General features: G+C 40.6%; 1 protein-coding gene across 1 annotated transcript in view; it reads right to left on the bottom strand.

Annotated features, from left to right (window-relative positions):
• Nucleotides 1-2,611: 2,611 nt before the first annotated feature.
• LOC136863746 (uncharacterized) overlaps nucleotides 2,612-12,904 on the bottom strand; it is a 96,849-nt gene continuing 86,556 nt past the window's right edge. Inside the window, exon 5 of the mRNA XM_067140098.2 lies at nucleotides 2,612-3,245. Coding sequence (XP_066996199.1) covers nucleotides 2,612-3,245 — 634 coding nt within the window. The remainder of the gene's footprint in view (nucleotides 3,246-12,904) is intronic.

Genomic DNA, 12,904 nt, shown 5'->3' with positions numbered 1-12,904 from the left:
TGTAAATGACGTATGACCCGCCCGACTCGTTGGCTGAATGGTCAGCGTACTGGCCTTCGGTTCAGAGGGCCCGGGTTCAATTCCCGGCTGGGTCGGGGATCTTAACCTTCATTAGTTAATTCCAATGGCCCGGGAGCTGGGTGTCTGTGCTGTCTCCAACATTCCTGCAACTCACACACCACACATAACTCTATCCTCCAACACAATAACACGCAGTTACCTACACATGGCAGATGCCGCCCATCCTCATCTGAGGGTATGCCTTACAAAGGCTGCACTCGGCTAGTAATAGCCACACGAAATTAAAAACATGTATGACCCATGAACTCTTCTCATATAATCTGGTGTTTCGCGATCATGATCCTGGATATAGTTGGTTGAAAAGGGTTTAAGGGAATGCCAAACACAGTTTACAACATATTTCGTTTGTTATTATAATTCCTTTTTAGGTGTATAATTTATTATTAAATTCTCGACTATCATCTTATATTGTAGAAAACAATCTCCTTCCCTTGATAAAGTGCTCATGTGTTTACTGAAAAGATGCTTAAAATGATTAGGAAAGAGGCTTAAGGCAGGGGTTTATATACTTATGTTCACATCACACTAGGTTTCTAGAATTGTTTTCTACAGATGTGCATTCTAGTTGACAACAAATACTGTGACTGATATTTGGTGATCAGGAAGGCACATTTCTCAATATATATACATATATGTATATATATATATATATATACCTTTAAGAGAAAATTGCCCTATTGTGTTTAATCTTACATGTTTTGTGTGATCGCAACTTAGATGTTGTAATGAGGTGATGTGTGAACTACGTTACTACATCTATAAACTAAGTGACGTAAGTACAGAATGCATAAATTCCAGTCGTCCGAATAGTATATGCAACATATGAAACAAAAATATGAAACGTACAGCCTGCGAATTTTCCTCGCTCCATTTCAATCTCACAATCTGTAACAATATGAATTTACCACAGTTACTTTGAATGTTTAAAATTATCATCTCTCACTACTTTAAAGTTTAATTGGTGTTGTGTGATGGTAACTTTGGCCATTTTATGGGTAGTTAACACTTTAAGAATATTTGACTGAAGGCAGAAATCAGTGGAATTTGCCTGGTTTCTGGGGATATACTTCCTTCTTCATGTAATATTGCACTACATCTCACGGCCTTCTCTCTGATCGCAAAATGTGATGCACTCATGTCCAACAGGCGCGATTACGTATCTTAGGTAAAGCCAATAACAAAATGATGTGAATATTTCTGCTTGTTCTTTGTATGAGAAAAATGTTTGATAAACTCTCGAAAGTTTCAACTACAGAATATTTTTATACAGTACTGTTATATACAAACAAAGTTTCTGCAGAATAAGTTTCTTTGTGTAGTTAAGATTTATTTAAATCAACTAGTTACTGAGAAAGTCCTCAGCGTGTTTATGATCGATTTTCTAGTCTGTGGAGTTGTTATAGTAGTTAACACAAGAATATTGCCGTGATTCACCCCGTCCCTGTTCTTATTTTGTAAGGCTCCGGGTTGTAGATTGTTCAAGGTTCAGGATAATAGTGCAAGGCCACCATTTAGAGTCCATTTTGAAAATAGTTAAATATATATGTATTTCGAATATCGCAAAATAATGTCGTAACATGAAAGGTGGCAGTGATTTCTGGATTTCCAAATGCAGAAGTTAGTTTTAAAATACTTCTGTAAACAAGATTTAATTCACTCCTCCTTTAGGGAGTTATGCATATTACATTTTTGTAAGTAATATTACACTACGGCCATAAATAAGGTATACTAACGTAGTAATATTAAGCAGTCAAAGGAAAGAATCATTTAACTATATAACCAGTCACAACATGTGTTTTATGTGGACACCATCCTGTGACATTATACCTATCCTGCATGTTGGCTAACATTACTAAGGTATACACCTCCAGGTAGAAAAGATAACAGGCGTCTACCAGCACCACAGTCCGTGTAATGGAACGCAACTCATGTCTGATATTAACTTTCAACGAAACAATGAATGGCATTCGGCGCGTTTTTTCATAATGTCACAGAAGTAAGCACCATGCAGCAGACCACAGAGAAAAAGTGAGAATATTAAGATAATGTGCTGTCTACTTTGTATCATTGCCATAATATGATCAGGAAGGAAATATTCCGCTCTTTGTATGGTTAATATTTTGTTCAATTTTATTCTGGAAAAAATATTCCTGGAAGTTAAACTCGAAGTATTACTTTAAGAAGAAATAAAGTTTTCAGCTGTTTATTGCGATTGCGATACAACAACCTTTCATTCATAACTGATGAATGACCATGTTAGGGAAACTACCGTCATGCAATTGGCAGGTGAAGGACTCATGAGGCCTTGCGGGTATGCGGGGAGGTGCAGGATATTTTGTGACAGTGGACGGCTGTTCGTGATGAGCGGGCTGTGCAGGGGAAGAGAGAAATACATAGAAATAGAAGGATTTGGATAGAGCTGGTCCGTCCCGGTATTGAGCAGAGAGTCGGGCAGGGGGCACTTGTCGGCATGCCACTACACGGTTGTTTCGCGGTCAACATGGATGAACTCCACAGACTGGGCTGGTTGTCAGGAAGATGTAGTGGAGCCCGTCGGATCCAGGAGCATCTCCATTGTGGGAACTCGACGAGGCTCTCCAGCACCTCGCTTCTTCTTTCCTAGCCTGCGACGACGTCGTCTAGTGCGAACCCTATGTGCTATAGCCACACATATGAAGATGATTACGGCAGCAATAGCTGCAGCGCCGCCTCCAAACAGCGTGTATACACCTCCAGGTAGAAAAGATAACAGGCGTCTACCAGCACCACAGTGTGACTCATCTTCATCATAACCAGAAGGACAGTGAGGATGTCCATCACACCACAGACTGGAGCTAATACAAGCGTTTAGTTCCGGGCAGCGGTGCGGGCAATCCCAATCAGAGAGCAGTGTTCCACCATTGGAATCGTTACTTCCTATACCGACGCCATCTTCTAACTGCAGCTGCTGCAAGAGTGATGAACGAGATCGTGATATCTCGAGCCAGTTGAATGCTGCAATTCCCGTCTCTCGACCAACAAACTCTACCAGGAAACTTGGGGGCCTCGGGGGTTGTAAGTAAAACCCTGGACTTGACCCACTGTCACCAAACCATTCCTCTGAGAACACGTGCACCGCATACTGACGTGCATTTGGAGAAGCTGGGCACACTACTCGCATCAACCTGAAACAATTACAAAAACAAACTATAAAGATATTCAATCGTTTGATCGCTTATAAATCAAGAGTCCAGAGGAAAAGCCAGCTAACCCAAGAGTATTTAACTTTTGGGGAGAGTCATTTTAAAGTTTGGAACCCTATAGCTTCCTCAGTTCTCATGGTTAATCAATGGAGATTAACTTTTTCAGTTTAATATACACCAGCCCGCAGTGGCCTTTGGACTACCAAGCCACCGCTGCTCAACCCGGATGACTGCAGATTATGAGGTGACGCGTAGTCAACGTGACGAACCCTCTCGGCCATTTTTCTGGGCTTTCTAGACCGGAGCCGCCAACTCACCGTCAGCAAACTCCTCAATTGAAATCACGTAGGCTGACTGGACCTCGAACCAGCGTCAGATCCAGGTAAAGGAAAACCTTACCTGGCTGGGAGTATAACCGGGTGCGGGCATGTACATATGTAGATGATGTTTATGGTGATAACAAATTCGAGTAGTTTGTTTAGATTTAGAAAAAAATATTCTGATTATCACAACTACAAGATATTAAGGAAAACCAGGTTAACTGCAAAGTTGACAACGGTGAAATCCATGAATATCCATAAGTACAAACACATTCAAGACTACACAACGTAAATTGACATTACACTACATACTATGAATTTTATGGTTCTGTAAAAATAGTGAAGACTCAGACTTTCCATAAAGTAAACTCTTTTAAAGTTCACTATAATTATTAACTTCCTAGTATGCAGGTAATTGGACTTATACAAAAGCCCATACTACGATCTAGTCCTTGCAATTTTAATTCTTTTCTTTCTGCAAGCATTTAAGTTTCTTGTTGCAAAACTTGGCTTCGTCACTACAAAATTACTTCAGATGCTGAACGTCTTGATACCTTTCCTCAGATATTGGAAGTGAGTATGAAGAGTAATACATATTTAAGATAAATCTTATCAAACGTAAAAACAAATATACTCCATATAACGCATGTCAAAATATCGACATTAGAGGAAGTGATCATAGCGTCATATCTGCTTGATGTATGACATCACGACGATGGTTACCCGGTTTTCCTTATGAGAACTAGGGGTTAGCTGAGTGACACATTGGATTCAAAATTTCAAACAACTGTTAATAAATGAACCAACTTGTGTTTGTCCTTTTCCTGAGAACAGTTCCAGTATTCAATAAAATTACCAGATGACATTGAAATTTTATTTATCGATTTTTGGGGGGTTAGCCTATTTTCCCTTAGACTCTTCGAGTCAAAATACCTGGCAAATCTGTGAAATGAAGGGAATTAAGACAATGATTTGAAACTTAGTGTGTCAAGGTCTTCGTTCCAGAACGTATCACTGTAAGGGTGCAATGAAAAGTGTGCTAATTGAAATTAGCAGTCAAGCATCTCACGGAGACAGATTTCTTCAACGATCAACAGGATGATTAAATGTTCTGGGGCTGCGAGCTTTCATCCGGGAGATAGTGGTTTCGAACTCCACTGTCGGCAGCCCCGAAGATGGTTTTCCATGGTTTCTCATTTTCACAGCAGGCAAATGCTGGGGCTGTACCTTAATTAAGGCCACGGCTGCTTCCTTCCCATTCCTAGGCCCTTCCTTGCCCATCGTCACCATAAAACTTATCTGTGTTGGTGCGACGTAAAGCAAATAGCAAAAAATGTTCTGGCACGTGAAATATCTGTCTAGTCTCAATTCATGTCCCTAGGAATATGGCAGTTAGGACAAGTGCCGCAATGCTGTGTTTAACACGTTTGATGAGTGAGTAGATTAAACTCTGGCGTTTATGTACACCGTTATTATTAGTTGATTTTTGCTGGTTCGTTAATATCTTTACTACATGGTTGATTATTATCTTTTAAAAACTCGATACATTTTACTTAAGGTTTAATATCAGTTCTCTGTGAACTTTGGGATGGGTTTAAAGCAGTTGTTGAGGAATGTGAAAATAGGTTTGTACCTTTAAAGGTGGTAAGGAATGATAAAGATCCACTATATTATAATAGATAAATAAAGAGACTAAGAAGGAGGTGCAGGTTGGGAAGAAATAGAGTTAGAAATGTCTGTGTACGTAAGAAGAAATTGAAAGAACTTACTAGGAAATTGAATCGAGCAAAGAAGTCAGCTAAGGATAACACGATGGCAAGCATTATTGGTGGTCATACAAATTTTAGTGAAAAATAGAAGTGTCTGTATGGGTACTTTAAGGCAGAAAGAGGTTCCAAGAAGGATATCCCAGGAATCATTAATGAACAAGGGGAGTGAGTATGCGAGGATCTTCAAAAAGCAGACGTATTCAGTCAGCAGTATATAAAGATTGTTGGTTACAAGGATAAGGTCCAGATAGAGGAGGTGACTAATGCTATTGAAGTATTAAAATTTGCCTGTGACCACAATGACATTTACAGTAAGCTACACAAATTGAAAACTAGAAAAGCAGCTGGAATTGATTTGGTTTCGGGGAGTATACTAAAGACAATGGGCTGGGATATAGTACCATATCTGAAGTACTTATTTGATTATTGTTTGTAAGCAGGAGCTATACAAAATGAATGGGGAGTTGCTATAGTAGCCCCTGTGTGTAAAGGAAAGGGTGATACACATAAAGCTGAAAATTACAGGCCAGTCCGTTTTACATCAATTGCACGTAAGCTTTGGAAATCAATCTTTCTCATCATATTAGACATATTTGCGAAATTAATAACTGGTTTGATAGAAGGCAGTTTGGGTTTGGGAAAGGTTATTCCACAGAAGCTCAACTTGTAGGATTCCAGCAAGATATAGCAGATATCCTGGATTCAGGAGGTCAAATGGACTGTATCGCGATTGACCTACCTAAGGCATTTGATAGGATAGATCATGGGAGACTACTGGCAAAAATGAATGCAATTGGACTTGACAAAAGAGTGACTGACTGAATGGGTGGCTAGGTTTCTAGAAAATAGAACTTACAGAATTAGAGTAGGCGAAGATGTATCTGCCCCTGTAATAATTCAGAGGGGAATTCCTCAAGGCAGTAATATTGGACCTTTATATTTTCTTATATATATATCAATGATATGTGTAAAGAGGTGGAGTCAGAGATAAGTTATTATGTACAGAGTAATAAATAAGTTACAAGATTGTGAGCAACTGCAAAACGACGTCGATAATGTTGTGAGATGGGCTGTAGGCAATGGTATGATGATAAGCATGGTTAAAAGTCAGGTTGTGAGTTTCACAAATAGCGAAATTCCTCTCAGATTTCATTACTGCTTTGATGGGGTGAAAGTTCCTTTTGGGGTATTAATATAAGCAAAGGTATTCATTGGTGTAATCACATAAATATGATTGTAAATAAAGGGTACAGATCCTTGAACATGGTTATGAGGTTCTTTAGGGGTTGTAGTAAGGATGTAAAGGAGAGGGCATATATGTCTCTGGTAAGACCCCAACTAGAGTATGGTTCCAGTGTATGGGACTCTCACCAGGATTACTTGATTCAAGAACTGGAAAAATCCAAAGAAAAGCAGCTCGATTTGTTCTGGGTGATTTCCGACAAAAGAGTAGCGTTACAAAAATTTTGCAATGTTTGGGCTGGGATGATTTGGGAGAAAGAGGTCGAGCTGCTAGACTATGTGGTATGTTCCGAGCTGTCAGTGGAGAGATTGCGTGGGACATCAGCAGACGAATACGTTTGTGTGGTGCCTTTAAAGGTAAGAAAGATCAAAATATAAAGATAAAGTTGGAATTCAAGAGGATAAATTGGGGAAAATGTTCGTTTTTAGGAAGGGAGTTACGTACTGGAACAACTTACCAAGGGAGATGTTCAATAAATTTCCAATTCCTTTGCAATCATTTAAGAAACGCTAGGAAAACAACAGATAGGGAATGTGCCACCTGGGCGACTGCCCTAAATGCAGTTCAGTAGTGATTGATTGATTTGATTGATTGATTGATTGATTGATTGATTGATTGATTGATTGATTGATTGATTGATTGATTGATTGATTGATTGATTGATTGATTGATTGATTGATTGATTGATTGATTGATTGATTGATTGTACTGCGGGAAGTCTGCGTTCATTCAGCCATCACACTTTCGTATCAGTAGTATAATTGGATGGTTCGGCCGCCACAACCCCCACCGGCTCCCAGAGGCCTCCTCCAACACCACCACAGCCAGAGGCCTACCCAGGGGCCTCCTCCACCACCACCAGAGCCAGAGGCCTCCCAGAGGCCTCCTCCACCACCACCACTACAGCCAGATGCCTCCCAGAGGCCTCCTCCACCACCACCACAGCCAGAGGCCTCCCAGAGGTCTCCTCCAACACCCGCGGGATATTTGAATTTGTAAACAAAGCCACGTGCTTTTTGACAGCTGTCATCGACAACAACGCATCGCTAACCTCACTGCTTCCATCTTGACGGGCCTAAACCTCAGTAGTACCAACTTAACCTAACTAGCGCGAAATTTGAATAGGTAAACAAAGGAACGTGTTTTTTGACAGCCACGTGCTTTTTGACAGACAACAACGCATCGCTAACCTCAGTACTGCCATCTTGACAGGCTTAAACCTCATTAGTACCAACTTAACCTAACTACCGCGAGATAAACAAATCCACGTGTTTTTTTGACAGCTACGTGCCTTTTGACAGCTGTCATCCGCCATCTTTAAACTACAGAGCACCGTGCTGCCCTCTTTATCGTAGTAGCTGGAAATTCATCAGCTGTCATCCGCAGTGCTGCCATCTTGGCGGGCCTAAACCTTAGTGCTACCAACTTAACCTCACTAGCGCGAGATAAACAAATCCACGTGCTTTTTTGACAGCTGTCATCCGCCATCTTTAATCCATACAGCACAGTGCCACCCTCTTTAGCTACTTACCTTTGAAATGTGGTGGCGGATAATTTGAAAAATGCTTTTTGACAGCAGCCATCTTTACTCCAGAGAGCATCGTGCTGCACTCTATGTGGTAGCGGCAATTTGAAAACTTCTAAGTGCCCCTGTTTGGAAACAAACCACGTGCTTTTTTGACAACTACATCCGCCATCCTTAATCAAGGGTGGACCGTGCCGCACTCTTTAGTTGAAATGTGGTGGCGGCAATTTGAAAAATTCCACGTGCTCTTGTTTGGAAACAATGCTACATGCTTATTTGACAGCTACCGTCCGCCATCTTTAATCCATATAGCACAGCGCTGCCCTCTTTAGCTACTTAAATTTGAAATGTGGTGGCGGATAATTTGAAAAATGCATTTGACAGCAGCCATCTTTAATCTAGAGAGCACCGTGCTGCCCTCTTTAGCTAGATACCTTTGAAATGTGGTGGCAGGCAATTCCACATGACAGCAGCCATCTTAAATCAAGAGAGCACCGTGCTGCCCTCTATGTGGTGGCGGCAATTTGAAAAATTCTACATGCTCTTGTTTGGAAACAAATTCACGCGCTTTTTTGACAGCCGTCATCCGCCATCTTTAATCAGCAGAGCACAGTGCTGCCCTCTTTAGCTAGATACCTTTGAAATGTGGTGGCGGCAAATTCCACTTGCTCTTGTTTGGAAACAAAGCCATGTGCTTTTTGACAGCTGTCACCCACCATTTTTAATCAATAGAGCACTGTGCTCCTATCATGCGGACAATTTCGTCAGTTGTCATCCGCCATCTTTAATCCACAGAGCACCGTGCTGCCCTCTATGTGGTGGCGGCAATTTGAAAAGTTCTGTTAGCTGTCATCAGCCATCTTTAATCAAGAGAGTACCGTGCTGCCATCTTTAGCTAGATACCTTTGAAATGTGGTGGAGGCAATTTGAAAAATTCTATGTGCTCTTGTTTGGAAACAAAGCCACGTGCTTTTTTGACAGCAATAGAGCACTGTGCTGCTATCATGCGGGCAATTTTGTCAGCTGTCATCCGCCATCTTTAATCTACAGAGCACGGTGCTGCCCTCTGTAGTAGCGGGCAATTTGAAAAGTTCTGTTAGCTGTCATCCGCCATCTTTAATCAAGAGAGCACCGTGCTGCCATCTTTAGCTAGATACCTTTGAAATGTGATGGCGGCAAATTGAAAAATTCTACGTGCTCTTGTTTAGGAAACAAACTCACGCGCTCTTTGTCAGCTGTCATCCGCCATCTTACATCGCAAACCTCAGTGCTACACTCTTTAGTTGAAATATGGTGGCGGATAATTTAAAAAGAAAAATTCTACAGCAGCCATCTCTCGACGCTAATTGCACAAGATGGTGGCTATACATGACTCCTTAAAGGTGCTTATGCAAGATGGCTACTATACATAGGTTCTTATGAGACACCCTTGGGATGCTTGCGCAAGATAGCGGTTATACAAGGCTCCTTATGAGACGCCCTAGGGGATGCTTGCGCAAGATGGCGGTTGCTGTTATGAGCAGGCTTAAGGGTCCTTGCACAAGATGGCTAGAGACGTCCTAAGGATGCTTGCGCAAGATGGCTGCTGCTCTTATGAAGAAAGCTAGCTTAGAGGCTAACGTGTCGTGCTAGTTGGATTCATTAAATTTGGGGCTTAAATGCAAAATGTTAAATATCTCGAAAACGGTGCATCGTAGAGCAAAACGGACAAAATTTTTCTACCCAATACCTCGGTTCGCAGTATCAGGAACATGATAACATAAGAAAAACATAGTCTAATGATGAGATCGACGGTTCGATTCCTACTTAGGCCCTTCGGCATTGGCAGCTATCTATGTCTACAAGATGGCGGCTATACATAGCTTCTTATGAGATAGCTTAAGAGCGCTTGCACAAGATGGCTGCTGCTGGTATGAGACGCCCTAGGGGTGCTTGCGGGAGGTAGCAGCGACAAGACGATGACTATACACAGCTGCTTATGATACGGCCTAGAGGTGCTCACACAAGATGGTGGCTGCTCTGATGAAGAAAGCTAGCGTGATCATGTGATCGGAACATTGATTGAAGTGTTTAGAACACTAAATAAGTGATCAAGGCTATAATAGAACACTGTACTCGATACAACATGTGTTTAGAACATGTCAGGGGATACCTTTGTTCTAAGAAGATTAGATTACCGCACATTCCTTGTAGGGTTAATAGGCGAAAGGGCTAATGGGCTAAAGGGCTAATGGGCTAAAGGGCTAAAGGAGCAACAACCTCATCGTTCGCTATCAGCAAGAACGCTTGTACTTTGTTAAGTGTAGAAAACTAATCATTATTAGTAAATGGTTTCATGTTCAGAACAAGGAATGGAACCTAGGGGTTCCGTCTTACCTAATAAAATCCCCGAGGTGCGATGAGTTACGTTTTTCGAACTAGTGTTTGGAGCACTGAACTTTTCAAGATGATAGCAGAGAGTTTATCAATGTTCTGTTGTTGGATTTTAAATTCCGCTCTATAACATGCATAAGGTGGTAGCCTTGAGGTTTACCGCCGTAAAGATGGCAGCAGTGAGGTTAGCGACGCTCTATTGTCCTTCAAAGTGAGGTTAGGATTCGTCAAGAAGACAGCTGTCAAAAAAGCACGTGGCTATGTTTACCAAACAAGAGCACGTGGCTGTGACGTCACGGTCACGTAGTATGCTGCGTCAGCATGAAAAGATAAATGTCTACACCTACGTAGTTAACACTCTGCTATGTTCACAAGATTTTTTACTCATAAGTATTCTTTATGCTTTACGTTCGTGTACATAGGTTATGTTAAGATAGCAGCAGATACAAGCGATGGTCACACGCTTTAGTAGAAGATGCATGCATTATCAAAATGTGGTGTGTACACGCTTTTAAACCTCGCTATTCTTACCGCTGCCATGTTCACAAGGTTTTTAAACATCGCTATTCTTTGTACTTTAAGTTCATGCACATAGGCTATGCTAAGATAGCAGCACAAAGACATGCGAACTTTGTACATTCTAGTGAAATAAGTTTAGTACCGCGTGCATCATGGATACATGATGTGTACGCGCATTTAAACATTGCTATACTTAATGCTGCTGCTATGTTTACAAGATTTTTATACATTGCTATTCTTTATGCTTTAAGTTCGTGCACACACAAGCGATAGTCGTACGCTCTAGCAGAAGAATTTTAGTACGATAGTCGATACATACATCATCGGCAGGTGATGGGTACACGCTTTAGAACATAGCTCTTCTTTGTGCTTTAAGTTCGTGCACATAGGTTAGGGATACACAAAAGCGATTGCTACATGCTCTAGCGGAAGAAGCCTAGTACGATATTCGATGCATGTAAAATCGATAGGTTATGCTAAGATAGCAGCACTCTTACACGATTTTAGCACAATCTAATGAGAATAGTTTAGTATGATGGTCGCTTCATGGAAAATTATTAGGTAATGTGTACACGCTTTGAAACGAGGCTATTCTTTGTACTTTAATTCATGCGTACAGGTTATGCAAAGATAGCAGCACAATCTAGCGCAAGAAGTTTAGTACGATATTTTTTGCTTGCAAAATCGCTAGGTAATGTGTACATGCTTTGAAACATGGCTATTCTTTGTACTTTAAGTTTATGGGTATAGGTTATGCTAAGATAGCAGCACAATCTAGCGGAAGAAGTTTAGTAAGAGATTCTATGCATGCAAAATCAATAAGGAATATGTACACGCTTTGAAACATGGCTATTCTTTGTACTTTAAGTTCATGTGTATAAGTTATGCTAAGATAGCAGCACAATCTAGCGGGAGAAGTTTAGTAAGAGATTCGATGCATGCAAATCAATAAGTTATATGTACACGCTTTGAAACATGGCTATTCTTTGTACTTTAAATTGATGTGTATAAGTTATACTAAGATAGCAGAACAATCTAGCGGAAGAAGTTGAGTAAGAAATTCTATGCATGCAAAATGAATAAGTAATATGCACACGCTTTGAAACATGGCTATTCTTTGTACTTCAAGGTCATGCGTACAGGTTATGCTAAGGTAGCAGCACAATCTAGAGGAAGAAGTTTAGTACGAGAGTCGATGCTTGCAAAATCGATAGGTGATGTGTACACGCTTTGAAACATGGGTATTCATTGTACTTTAAGTTCATGTGTATAAGTTATGCTAAGATAGCAGCACAATCTAGCGGAAGAAGTTTAGTACGGGGGTCGATGCATGTAATATCAATAAGTAATATGCATACGCTTTAAAACATGGCTATTCTTTGTACTTTAAGTTGATGTGTAAAAGTTATACTAAAATAGCAGCGCAATCTAGTGGAAGAAGTTTAGTACGGGAGTCGATGCATGTAATATCAATAAGTAATATGCACACGCTTTGAAACATGGCTGTTCTTTGTACTTTAAGGTCATGCGTATAGGTTATGCTAAGGTAGCAGCACAATCTAGAGTAAGAAATTTAGTACGAGAGTCGATGCTTGCAAAATCGATAGGTGATGTGTACACGCTTTGAAACATGGGTATTCATTGTACTTTAAGTTCATGTGTATAAGTTATGCTAAGATAGCAGCACAATCTAGCGGAAGAAGTTTACTACGGAGGTCGATGCATGTAATATCAATAAGTAATATGCATACGCTTTAAAACATGGCTATTCTTTGTACTTTAAGGTCATGCGTATAGGTCATGCTAAGGTAGCAGCACAATCTAGAGGAAGAAGTTTAGTACGAGAGTCGATGTTTGCAAAATCGATAGGTAATGTGTACACGCTTTGAAAC

Source organism: Anabrus simplex, chromosome 2 (assembly GCF_040414725.1).
Source record: "Anabrus simplex isolate iqAnaSimp1 chromosome 2, ASM4041472v1, whole genome shotgun sequence".
In the NCBI taxonomy this organism is placed as follows: domain Eukaryota; kingdom Metazoa; phylum Arthropoda; class Insecta; order Orthoptera; family Tettigoniidae; genus Anabrus; species Anabrus simplex.
This window is presented reverse-complemented; position numbering and strand designations above follow the sequence as displayed.